The sequence below is a fragment of the Corticium candelabrum genome, chromosome 1, assembly GCF_963422355.1.
Source record: "Corticium candelabrum chromosome 1, ooCorCand1.1, whole genome shotgun sequence".
Classification (NCBI taxonomy): Eukaryota; Metazoa; Porifera; class Homoscleromorpha; order Homosclerophorida; family Plakinidae; genus Corticium; species Corticium candelabrum.
This window is the reverse complement of record NC_085085.1, coordinates 1,313,041-1,325,979: the sequence shown is the minus strand read 5'-3', so window position 1 is coordinate 1,325,979 and position 12,939 is coordinate 1,313,041. Positions and strand designations below refer to the sequence as shown.

Genomic DNA, 12,939 nt, shown 5'->3' with positions numbered 1-12,939 from the left:
CCGGGAATGTCGAAGTCCGATTTGTATACACTCTCCAGTCTCTTCTGTGCCTAGCGGTTCTGGTTCATTTGTTTGCCCGTTCCGTGAGACCGTTTCCTAGGACGCACATTGTACGATCTAGATCTGCTGGAGGCAACCGCATCATACGCGGTACGACCTACACTCCCGTACAATGTGTACAAACCAAAGAACGGCAGAAACGACAACACACGTTGTGGGTATGAAGGTATGGACGAAAGAATGTTGTAAAGACGGAACATCAGCTCTCAAGAGCGTTTTATACGCTGCACACTCTCGAGCTCTCAATCAGTTGAGACGTAGCTGCAGACCGAGACGTTGTCTAGTTCTATAAGATATGGGCAGCAGTGGGTCTGACAAAAGGATTTGCGTTGGGAATCCAACGTGCTGGCTGCTCCTATTGCTCACAGCTTCGCTAATTGTCAATGTCGTGTTTGCTGTATTTGGTTATTTAGCAGTGAGGAATCTGCAGAACGACTTTCGAGATCTGCAGAATGATGTGGCTGATGTGCAACAACATCAGACAGTAACAAGTGAGGTGAAGGAACAGATGAGTGAAATATTATCACACAATGCAGCAGACAGACAGAAGAGATCGGGATCATCTCCTACTTTGTCATCTCGACTAGCAGTTGATTTTGGGTCAGTGTTTGTAACTGCTATAAAGAGCATGTGCAAACCAGTTGGAGCTGTCTGCATCCCGGGAGCAAAAGGAGAAGCTGGACAACCAGGAACAGATGGAAAACCTGGTGATGATGGGTTGCCGGGAAGAGATGGTTTGCCAGGTGCTACTGGCAGAGATGGCCCTGTTGGTTTACGTGGTCCACCTGGTGAGCCTGGAGCTAAGGGAATGGGAGTGCCTGGAAAGCAAGGTCCGATAGGGATACCTGGTGGCAAGGGAGAGAAAGGTGAGAGGGGGGAGAAGGGAGAAAGAGGAGAAAGAGGAACGCCTGGAATGAAAGGAGAGAGAGGCTTAAAATGTGAGGGATCAGAAAGGGTAGACTTACCAAGTCAGTGTAATGAAACAAACTATCGAGTGTTGTCTGAACCTTGGAGGAAAGCATCTGGTGTTCGCTCTCCTACCCATCATCTTGACAGAGAGGGACATGGATTTCAACCAGGATGGCATGTATTTGCTGCTAGTATTGGGGGACAAATGCCTGAGACATGCCCACCAAAGCGTCGTTGTGGAACAGGTGCACCAGGATGGCTGAATGGAACCCATCCAACTGTAGCTGGACAGACCAGTAAAGAAACAGTTTGTTTCCACTGGCATGGCTGTTGTAACTGGCAGGTGACTGTTGATATCACCAACTGTGGGGAATTTTACGTGTATAATCTCCCTGTTACACCATGTATCCGGGACAGTCATGGTAACTGTAATTTAGCTTACTGCGGCAAAGCCTGATGATACAATGTAGTTTTACATTTAGTTGAGTATGTTACTATGCATATGTACTGCTCATCATTTCAAGAATATCTTGTAATCAGCATAAGCACTTGTCACTTCAATCTATAAATTATAAATAATACAAGCACTAACGAACAAAACAGCAACAGTAACCAATGATTTCAAATGCTTACAAAATCATTGATTGAATAACAATATGAAGTTCCTCCAAATTCCACCCCCTCTCACACACCAAACACCAGACTACTGTAGGTTTAGAGTCCTGGTCACAAGGTATGTATACAAGTTACTGTGTAGTCTTTGTAATGTTTGGTTGACAAAATATTGTAATCATTGAAATACGAATTGTACTTCAATCGATGAAAAGTGATGTCAATTGTACCGTATAACATTGTACCAATATCGTAGCCAATGGTTTGGGTTGGTCCACTGACTCCATGTGATCTCTCCGTTCACAATTTTATTGGTACTGCTATTGTGCATGTGCTATACCAACACAATTCCACATTCCATAGTGCACAGCCACTTGTTTTCTTCTGCCCATATATGTAATGGACGTTTTGAGTTGTGTTGAGTTGTGACACGTGCTCTACATGTATCTACTATTTAGTTAGCTTGAGTCTGCACAGTATAACTACTGTACAGTTAACATTTTGTTGGCATCAATCTGTGAATACAAGAAAGCTACCACATGGTACACAACAATCCATTGGCTGTAATATAACACACATACTGTAGTCGTCCCATTACAAAGTTAGCAGCACCAAAAGTTCAAGTTTTCCAAACATACCTCACCCTAACAAAGTAAATAACACTGCCTTATTTGACAGAGCTTCGCACTCATCTCATTTGCCCTCCTGACAAGTACTACTAACTCTCTAGGCAACGTCACATTAGAAATTGCAACACATGACTGTGTTAAAAGTTGCAGCTCATTCACACATCACAGCCAACTAACAACAACTGCTAGCTCATTCTTGAGCAACTCTGTATTCAAATTTACCTAAACAAACCAAAAGTATTTGGAACTGAACCTATTTGTCTAATCTCGTTACCATGGCAACCATCACTTTCACAATTACTGTTCTACTCAACAAAGCAAAGTGTTCACGTTTAAGATATTCTATGTCTTTCTCCCTCACTGCACAATAGTCATCACTGTCAACTTCTTGACAATTTTGTTTGCTCGATAGCACAAATTTTTCTAGACGATTTCCATGAATCCGTCTTCTTATATTACTTATGTTTAGCACATGTTGCAAAGACCTCCAAGTTAGTAGTCCGGATGTGACGTCATCAACAGCAAATTCTGACTGAGCCACATATCTACATTATATATACAATCAGTACCATTCAACGTACTTTGACATATCAGTGAGAATTCTTTCCCAAAATCCTTTATTGTCTGAGAAGATTACTGAACATGCTAATGCTGCAGCAGACTGGAGATCAAGACAGACATCAGTGTCACAAAGTTCTCTTACTTGACAAATGATTCTCGATCATTCTACCTTATAGTCTGTAAATCTTTGTTGGGTGTAATTAGAGTAAACACTAACATAAATAGGTGACTGTCAATCAAGCCACAAATGGTTTGTAGTGGCACTATAAGCTTTGCCATAACTGGCCTAGTCAATTTTAAATAGCCATACTCTACAAACACACGTCATGGTGTGCTGGCAACTAAAGTATTACAACTCTGTTAACCCAAAACCTTGACAATCACAATTCTAAAAATTAGTTAGCTACACATGCTTCGGCAAACCAACACATTCTTGACACAGCTGTATAGTACAGGGTAACCCCAATGAGTACAGCTATCATTATGGAGAGATTTCCTTAGCTCTTGGATGTGTACCCCCTGTTATCACATGTTACCACATGTTGTGTACGATACACATGACTTGCTGCAACAAAGTTTGGCATTAACCCAAGATTCTTGGAATCATCAATCAAATTACAATGGAAGGTGTTCATTGACTGAAGCAAATCTAAGCCTAAGCGGCATCACTGAGCCTCCAAACTTAAAGCCAGCTTCTAAGGTTATATACAAAACTAATACTAATATATAAATAAACAAAACTGACCCAAGCCAATATCGTTTGATTTTGTGTAATCTGGTAAGTCCATCCACGTATGAGATGAAACGTGTGAGATGGGCCTATCCTTCATAAAAATAAAATAGACCATTGAGTTTCGTTTCAAACTTGGAGAAGATTTCCATCATCTAGAGCCTCTGAGGTAACTATCGCGATAAGATTTAATTAATTAATGGATTTCAAAAAGGATGACATGTATATTTGCTGTTTCTATTAGGGAACAAATCTGTACGTCTCAGACATGCTCACCAACATATCATTGTAGATCACCTGCACCAAAATGGCTAGAATTAAAGGTCTCACTCAACTGCAGATTGACAGACCAACGAATGCATATATCTGTCAATACATGAACGTGTGTTTATACCCTCATACGTGCACCTAAAGTACACTTTCTGTGGAGCATACCTTATACTCAACAGGTTAAAAACTGTCCATCTAATAACACATATGAACCATTTGACATGTTGCAGTTTTCAACAAGAAATATTGGCAGAGGTGACAGAGACATGTTATCATCATTGCTGTGATCAATCCTTGTGTTCAAAACAAACATATTTGTATCAGTGTAACGTAGAAATGTGTCTACACAGCAAAGTATCTACCCGTACAACTGTAGATGCTCCCGAAAGTGTGACATTGGCACCAGCATCTCACAATAGCAGCATTTCGATCTCCTTTGGTTGTGCTTCTGTTGGTTCACCTGTGATAACCAACAATCAAAGTTAACTACGTGTATATAATTTGCATATCAAAGTGATTACTCGGTGATCTAGAGAATGGCCATATGAAGACCCTGGCTCAACCAACCCGCTCTGCTCAGGAACAACGGAGTGTACCCGCGTCAATAGGTGATTCCATCAGCTAAGGTCACACAAGACCCTGAGTAGCTCGAGGCTGCCAACTTCTGCTAGCTTTGGATGCTCCTTCGTAAGTCTGGCACCAAATTCTGCGCTGCTAGTTATCAAAATCTTCAAAAGACATTTGTCTCTCTCCAAGACCAGCATGCTCCAAGTATAGTGTCGATCTTGACTCACCCATTTCAAACATACGTTGTATGTCAGGATGGTCGCCACATATCGTTGTGACAATTGAGTATCAAATTCATGTACTGCACATATGTGCACGTGCTAATCTATGCAGATGTATCCCATCCATCTTGTTTGACCCAATCAATTAAGATCTGATTGCAGACATAATCATATGTTAAGACTATCGGAAAGCACACGAAATTAGAAGGCAAGTGACTTTTATAATCGCCTTTCTTACATTCTAGCTAAGCTACTGCGCTCTACCATGCTCCTCGGCAGTTCTATGTCCAAAAGGAGATTAAGTAAGTAGCGTTTCTGGACTGTAGCATTGCTCATTCTAAAAAACGAGAAAGGCTTAACTAAATACATTGGCATCACACTCTCTGTCTGTCTGCCTGTCTGTCTGTCTGTCTGTCTGTCTGTTTAGATAGATTATTTGATTTTGACATTCAAGGCCAAGTCCATTAGTTAATCTATGACTTTGTTGTTTGCAAGGACAGGTTTGCTTTCAAAAAATGATACCATATGGACAAGTAAAGTCTGTATGAGAATAAAGTATCTGTCTGTCTGTCTGTCTGTCTGTCTGTCTGTCTGTCTACTTCACTTTGTCAGTTTCTGTGCTAGCTCATCTTCCGTAGATATTGTATGTGCTTGACCCAAAATATCATCAATTCTAAGAGTAAAGTCAATGCAACTCGACAGTTATAGTTACTTAAGTTGGTATCTGAAGGTTGTATATGCACGAGGATGGCAGCTCTCACTGTTAGATATAGTTATGACAATCTATAGTATCAAATTCATGTACTAGCCTACGCTATGTGCATGCATACGTGCTATCTATATGCAGATGTTCCACTCCTAGTTGCTTAATTAATCAAGCTCTGATTGCATGCAGATACAATCATATTTGAGACAATTGGAAGAAAGCACACAAAATAGGAAAGCAAGCTTAAGCAACTTTATAATCGTCTAGCTTTCTTACCTTCTAGCAACAGCGCTCGATCGATCTACCATGCTCCCTGACAGTTCGATGTGTATAGGGAAAGTAATGTTTCTGGCCTAGTGTTGCCCAATCTAAAAAACAAGATAGGCTTATATATGTTAATTGGCATCATGCTCTCCTGTCGTTGGCACACTTCAACTGTCTTAATACAGATCAACAAACAAACAGCTTTCTAGACAGTGGCAGAAAGGCAGACAGACAAACAGACAAAAAGGCAAAACATAAACAACTCAAGCTACCTAGTTGGACGCTCAACTTCCAACTAGAATACTTCAAGAACATGGGGAGAGCAAGGAAGGAAATTCTTGAGAAAACTTGCCAGCATGCAGATCAACAAACAAAGCATGCAGGAAGATCAAATGCAGCAGAATTCAGACTTCTGGAGAAAACAACTGTCAGTTCAACTACAAAAGTGCAATAATATTGCACAAGTGATATTTAATTAATTAAGAAACTGCCTGGACTGTGTGGTAGACCTCGGATACTTATATAATAATAGTTTGATCTAATATATATGATGTTGGACAGACAGACAGACAAACAAACAGACAGACAAACAGACACACAGGTAAACAGATTTTGTATTTCCATAAAACTAAATAGTCTGACTTGCATTTACACATACAAACAGCTAGTTGATGTCATTTTCAGACAGACAGACAGACAAACAGACAGACAAACAGACAGACAAACAGACAGACAGAGTGGGACAACAGTATGCTGTGAAATTTATCGACTTCTGGTCCAAACACTTTTCTGTTCAGCTCCAGAAGTGTAATGCTAGAGTCATCTCTAAAAAGCTATCTTCGCTGTCTGAAGCAGAGGTGTAGCGTGGCATGGGCTAGACCAGGCTATACCCCTTATTTGTAGGCGTGGTCATAAAAATTGTGGACTGTAAATACGCGTGAGGAACAAAGCTGTATATAGTATAGATACACCACCTTTTTTCCAGTCTGAATCTGCCACTAGAAGCCAACAAAAGTGGGCGTGTCCATAATAGTAAGTGTGTCACGCAGCATTGTGAAGTTTAGCCCCCCATTTTTTTTCTAGAGGTCACGCTACGCCCCTGTCTGAAGGCAACAGATGTGACCTCTTTGTCACCCAGCACGCCAGTACTTCAGCCACTAGCTGGTACTGGAGGCTTTGCTTGTACACTGTAGCTTTTAAATTAATTGAATTAATTAATTAATTAAGTGTAGTCCTCACTTTGTTTTACATGAGTTTCAATTTTAGCTTAGCTTAGTCAATGACTACTAGTAGTTGGACAGTACACGTACATAGTACCATGCATTGCAAAATGTATCATAGATAAAAGTTTAAACATATGTGATTGACAGACAGACAAACAGACAGACAAACAGACAAAGACAGACAGAGAAACAGACAGACAGACAGACAGACAACTTGGTTTTCAAACATTTTGGACGTTGGGGAATAGCGGAGAGAAGTTTCTTCACTAGATCTCACTAAGATCACGTGATGAAGATGGCAAGCTGAATTAATATTCGATTGAATTTAAAATGTACTGGTGCCAAATACTGTCAATAACATTACAACGTTGCAATAGTAGTGTTTTAGCTAAAAAGATTGACAGAATAGTTTGTAGTAATGACTCGATCTGTAGATGATAGCTACAAACATCAGATGGCTGTTCATTAGTTTTTCTTCTACGACCACTATAGTCGTTTATCTTGAACTCATAGTGTTATATGTAGCTTTTTCTGTATTGGCGTTGATGTTTTCAATAACGAAATGTTCTCTGACAGACAGACAGACAGACAAACAGACAGAGAGAGTTCAAGACGTACTGGCGTCGCTGTTTATCAATAGCTTTACAAAGATGCAATGCTAATGTTTTATGTAAAAAATTAGGAAGAGTAGTACGATCAAAGAACTCAACTGAACCGTGTTTTGCTAATTAGATAGATTGATAAAGTAGCCCATTATGGGCTCTTAGACTTTGTGATTTTAGTTCTAATTGTCTTAGACTGTAATAGCGATGATGTGTGAAAATATATGTATTGACAGACAGACAGACAGACAGACAGCAGTTACAACTAAAGCGCAACAAAGTTCAAGTATTAGCATATCTAGATAACATTTTTCTACTTGGTGAATCCGATGCAACCGTCAATGCAGCCTTACATCTGAAGTCATCTCTTACTCCTCTTGGCTTATCAATATGTGATCAAAAATGTGAGCTGTTCACTCCTGACCCACTTAATACCAAACATTGCCCATTCCAAGTGACGAATGATGGGACTATGGTCTTAGGCATTCCCGTGGGAAGTTCTTCCTTTGTCCTTTCCAAGTCTGAAGACATAGCTCACTCTGGTCAATCACTTTGCTCTGCTTTGTCTCAATTAGAATATCCTCAGTCAGAATGCCTTCTACTACGTCATTGCCATGTTCCCAAGTTAAATTGCTTGGCTAGGTCAGTATCACCATCTTTATTTCAGTCTACAGCTGAAATACATGACAACATGACTCGAAGAACCTTTTGTAAAATATTGGGAGTGCCATCAATAGTCGATGAACGGTGGAAACAGGCAACACTTCCTATCAAATTAGGAGGATTTGGAATGACATCGGTCGATGCTATTGCTTCATCTGCGTTTTTAGGAGGATGGATGCATACTCTGTCAAACATGCCTACTAGGTTCCCTCACTTGACTAACGATGTATCACTCTTGCTTTCAACCGATAATGTCTCGAAGATCTCGGCCAATATTCATCAAGCTGTCAAGTCTACTGGTTGTGATGATTCCCAACATTTAAGTGAGTTTGTCAAACAGCCCAAGAAATTACAACAAAAACTATCTAGTCAACTACATGAGACAAACGCAAATTCCTGCCTGGTAACTTCAATTTCACAATCAGATAGAGCTGCAGCTAAATTTAGATCAATAAGAGGTAAGGGAGCTGGGTCATGGCTGGAAGCCATTCCTACTGAAGAGATTCTTGCACTGAAACCCCACGAATTTCGTTTGGCAGCATCTCTGAGGTTGGACATACCAGCACCTTTTGTCAACTGGAACATCTAGTGTGAATGTGGCAAGTTGGCAGATGAATATCATCTTCTTACATGCAAATATGGAGGTGGGCCTGTGTGGCAACAAGATGAAATTGTAAATGCATGGAGCACTTGTCTACATGAATTAAAGATTCATCACGAGAAATAACCTCGACATCATTACTCTGGAAATGAGAATAGACCAGACATAGTTGTGTATGACTCTGAGTGTAGCTATGACCTTGATGTGGCTATGGCTCATCCTTTCAGCCAAGACGCTTTAAAGCAGGCAGCTTTAGAGGAAGGTTTTGCTGCAGCAAGAAGGGAGGAAAGGAAGAAATACGAAAAACAACAACTTGCTGGCAATACATCAAGCCTCAATTTCACTCCTCTGGTATTTGAACATTTTGAAACATGGGGATCAGAAGCTACCAACTATCTAAACAAACTAGCCAGAAGATCAAGAGACATTGAAGGTTATACAAATGAAGCTGACTTTAGAGGTTTTGGAGAAAAAAATTTTCAATAATATTACAACGATGCAACGCTAGAGTCATCCTCCACAAGCTGACACGTGTCTTTCCTGGAGAAGAAGATGAGAACATACACAATAGAGACTACCAAAGTAGTTTGCATTAAACTAAAGCTGAACTCAGTAGATTTCTTGTATTTAGTGTTAGAAATGTAACGTAGAGTTTGTGTTTCAATAAATGAAATTGACAGACAGACAGACAGACAGACAGACAGACAGATTTGTTTTATTGTCATCAAACGTCACTACTTACATCACTTGCTGCAGTACTAAAAGTTCTACTTTCCTACTGTTCTTCGTTTTAATTAATGAATAGAACTATGAATGGCTTTGTCCATCTCTAGCTTGTCTTGTCCATCCAAACAATTCAATGAAAGCCTAGATAGCTTTCTTAAAACAACTCTACTGTTACATTTCTGAATAATCACAGAAAATCTTCTTCTCCAATAGCTTCTAAACGCTGCTTCATTTTTCCTTCCCAGCATGTCTTTGGACTTCTTTGCAAGTTCATTTAAAAATTCCTCTGCTCTGGGTCCCCAACGACCAAAGTGTTCGAACACCAGAGGAGTAACAAAAGGCTTAGAACCATCTGGTAATGATTCTTTGCGATACTTTACTTCCTTCCTTGCCTCTCGTTTTGTTGCTGCATATCCACATGTCGTGGACGCTCCCTTGATGGTATCTTTGCTCCAGGGATGAGCCATAGCAACATCTATCTCTTTTGTTGTTCCTGAGTCTGACAGACAGACAGACAGACAGACAGACAGACAGACAGACAGACAGACAGACAGACGATGGGACTGACGGACGGACGGACACAGATAACTCTCTCTATATGCTACTAGACTATACATCAAGGCTGACATTACGTAGACTCTAACCTACACATGTAGTGAGAAAACTATAATTGCGTATAAAGCAACTTACCTGTAGGCTACAGTTATAGGGTCGACATCACTACACCAACGCCTCGTGTACAGACCCATGGCCAGATAGTGTAGAGACCATCATAAACAGTGACGTCACTCAGACTTATCCGGGAATGTCGAAGTCTGATTTACACTCTCCAGTCTCTTCTGTGCCTAGCTGTTCTGGTTCATTTGTTTGCCCGTTCCGTGAGACCGTTTCCTAGGACGCACACTGTACGATCTAGATCTGCTGGAGGCAACCGCATCATACGCGGTACGACCTACACTCCCGTACAATGTGTACAAACCAAAGAACGGCAAAAACGACAACACACGTTGTGGGTATGAAGGTATGGACGGAAGAATGTTGTAAAGACGGAACATCCGCTCTCAAGAGCGTTTTATACGCTGCACACTCTCAAGCTCTCGATCAGTTGAGACGTAGCTGCAGACCGAGACGTTGTCTAGCTCTATAAGATATGGGCAGCAGTGGGTCTGACAAAAGGATTTGCGTTGGGAATCCAACGTGCTGGCTGCTTCTATTGCTCACAGCTTCGCTAATTGTCAATGTCGTGTTTGCTGTATTTGGTTATTTAGCAGTGAGGAATCTGCAGAACAACGTTAGAGATCTTCAGAATGATGTGGCTGATGTGCAAGGACATCTGACAGTAGCAAGTGAGGTGAAGGAACAGATGAGTGAAATATTATCACACAATGCAGCAGACAGACAGAAGAGGTCAGGATCATTTCCTACTTCATCATCTCGACTAGCAGCTGATGTTGGGACAATGTTTATATCGGTAATAAGAAGCATGTGCAGACCAGATGGAGCCGTCTGCATCCCAGGTAAAGATGGATTGCCAGGAAGAGATGGTTTGCCTGGTACATCAGGTGTTCCTGGTAAAGCGGGTTCTGTGGGTTTACGTGGTCCACCTGGTAAGCCTGGAGCAAAGGGAATGGGATTACCTGGAAAGCAAGGTCCAATAGGGATACCTGGTGGGAAGGGAGAGAAAGGAGGCGAAGGAGTCAAAGGGAACAAAGGTGAACGAGGATATACTGGTTACAAGGGAGAAAGAGGAATGAGAGGAGAAAAGGGCGATGATGGGATACAAGGAGAGCAAGGAGAGAAAGGAGAATCAAGAAAATTGAAATTGTTATTACCAAATCAGTGTAACACAGCAAATCATCAGGTCTTGTCTGACGTTTGGAGGAAAGCTTCATTACCTTACACGGAGTATCATAGAGACGGAGATGGATTTGAGGGATTTCAACCTGGATGGCATGTATTTGCTGCTAGTATTGGGGGACAAATGACTGAAACATGCCCACCAACACGTCATTGTGGAGCTGTAGCACCAGGATGGCTGAACGGGTCTCACCCAACTGTAATTGGACAGACCAGTAAAGAATCAGTTTGTTTTCATTACAAAGACAAGTGCTGTTTTCGGCAGGTGACTGTTGACATCACCAATTGTGGACAATTCTATGTGTATAATTTGCCAAACGAACCTTATGGTGGTAGCTTAGTTTATTGCAGCAATGCATGATAAGAAGGCAGCCAACTATTGGCAAACATGATTACTATAAAGATAATTAATTAAATGCTAGTAACTGAATATGTCATTGCATAATGTTCTTTGTTCAATATGGAAAGTCAAGACCGTTTCTAACCAAAATCTTGCAGTTGCTTTTTGCTTCCGTGGTTGGTCCCAGTTGTACATGTGTTGCTATTGCTGTTTTCCTTACACAACCACCTCAAAGGGGCATCTCTATACCAGCTAATGCGTTCTCAAGATTGTTGACTTTGACAGATACCGAGACATTATATAGCAACCTTGCTACAGCCCTACTTACAAACATTATATAGCCACAGTATGCCACTAGTTAATATTTGAAATCATTATTTCTCAGACATAAATTCTGTAGTGTGTAAATGCTGAAAATATCATCATGTTTATACAAAAACTTAGTAACATTGTAAATCATAACCCTAGGTTTGCACCATACGTTACACTGTCGATCCATACTGAATATCAAAGCATGACATAGAATCGAGGTACTTTTTTATACCAATCATTTATCATAGCTGGCAAACTAGCATATTTGTACTGATTATATGAATTGTTAGACTGTTAAAGGGGAAGTCCAACAAAAATGAACTTAACTTGTATGAGTAGATCTTACCAAGACAAATCGATCGTTATAAGTTACTCCGTTATCTTCGCTTTTGTATACGAGAACGAGCGATGTTCTGTGATGTGCAACGCCCACGCGCCTGCTCCGCGCTTCCTGGTCGATTAAGCTCCGCCCACTGCGAACGAATAAATGCGTTTACGGATGACTGCTACGGATATATCGAGAATGTCGAATGTGAATGCGAAGATATTATGAAGATCTGCCTTCTTGCCGTCAGTGGTTCCTCTCTAAAGTAAAATGGTGTTGGTAGAGCTGTTTTCCCGCCAGACTTTGAAGCAGAACTCCTCAATACCACGGCTTACCTAGAGAACGCGCTTGTGCTTGAGTATTTGTTTATCCTTGTTCTTTTAATATCCGAAGAGGAACGTTCAGCGCGCCGTCTGGCGTGTGCAACAGAGGATGATCCTATTTTCACATCCGGGATTGTAACCTTCTACTAATCGCAAAAGAAAGTGAGCAGACCGGATGTGAAAATAGGAACGTCCTCTGTAGCACACGCCAGAGGGAGCGCTGGACGTTTCTCTTCGGATATTAAAAGAACAAGGATAAACAAATATTCAAGTACAAGCGCGTTCTCTAGGTAAGCCGTGGTATTGAGGAGTTCTGCTTCAAAGTCTGGCGGAGAAACAGCTCTAGCGACACCATTTTACTTTAGAGAGGAACCACTGACGGCAAGAAGGCAGATCTTCATAATATCTTCGCATTCACATTCGGCATTCTTGATATAT

At 41.0% G+C, this 12,939-nt stretch overlaps 2 protein-coding genes and 1 long non-coding RNA gene across 6 annotated transcripts; 2 read left to right on the top strand and 1 right to left on the bottom strand.

Annotated features, from left to right (window-relative positions):
- The first annotated feature begins 15 nt into the window (after positions 1–15).
- LOC134177349 (cuticle collagen 10-like) lies at positions 16–1,536 on the top strand. The gene has a single exon (XM_062644126.1). It carries the CDS (start codon positions 356–358, stop codon positions 1,424–1,426), a length of 1,071 nt encoding a protein of 356 aa, XP_062500110.1. The 5' UTR covers positions 16–355; the 3' UTR covers positions 1,427–1,536.
- Positions 1,537–3,663: 2,127 nt separating this feature from the next.
- On the bottom strand, positions 3,664–10,123 carry LOC134177370 (uncharacterized). Of its 4 annotated transcripts, XR_009969490.1 has the most exons (7): positions 10,035–10,123; positions 5,542–5,633; positions 4,798–4,896; positions 4,566–4,711; positions 4,293–4,499; positions 4,134–4,231; positions 3,664–4,064 (listed from the first exon to the last, which is right to left on the bottom strand). It is a non-coding gene; the product is annotated as an uncharacterized LOC134177370 (long non-coding RNA). The 4 variants fall into 4 exon arrangements; XR_009969489.1 differs by having other exon boundaries at positions 4,293–4,740; XR_009969484.1 differs by having other exon boundaries at positions 4,293–4,711.
- Positions 10,124–10,190: 67 nt separating this feature from the next.
- LOC134177360 (cuticle collagen dpy-13-like) lies at positions 10,191–12,038 on the top strand. The gene has a single exon (XM_062644136.1). It carries the CDS (start codon positions 10,495–10,497, stop codon positions 11,560–11,562), a length of 1,068 nt encoding a protein of 355 aa, XP_062500120.1. The 5' UTR covers positions 10,191–10,494; the 3' UTR covers positions 11,563–12,038.
- Positions 12,039–12,939: the final 901 nt, after the last annotated feature.

Coding starts and splice junctions, on each gene's coding strand:
- LOC134177360 (XM_062644136.1), top strand. CDS start 10,495: ATGGGCAGCAGTGGGTCTGACAAAAGGATTTGCGTTGGGAATCCAACG.
- LOC134177349 (XM_062644126.1), top strand. CDS start 356: ATGGGCAGCAGTGGGTCTGACAAAAGGATTTGCGTTGGGAATCCAACG.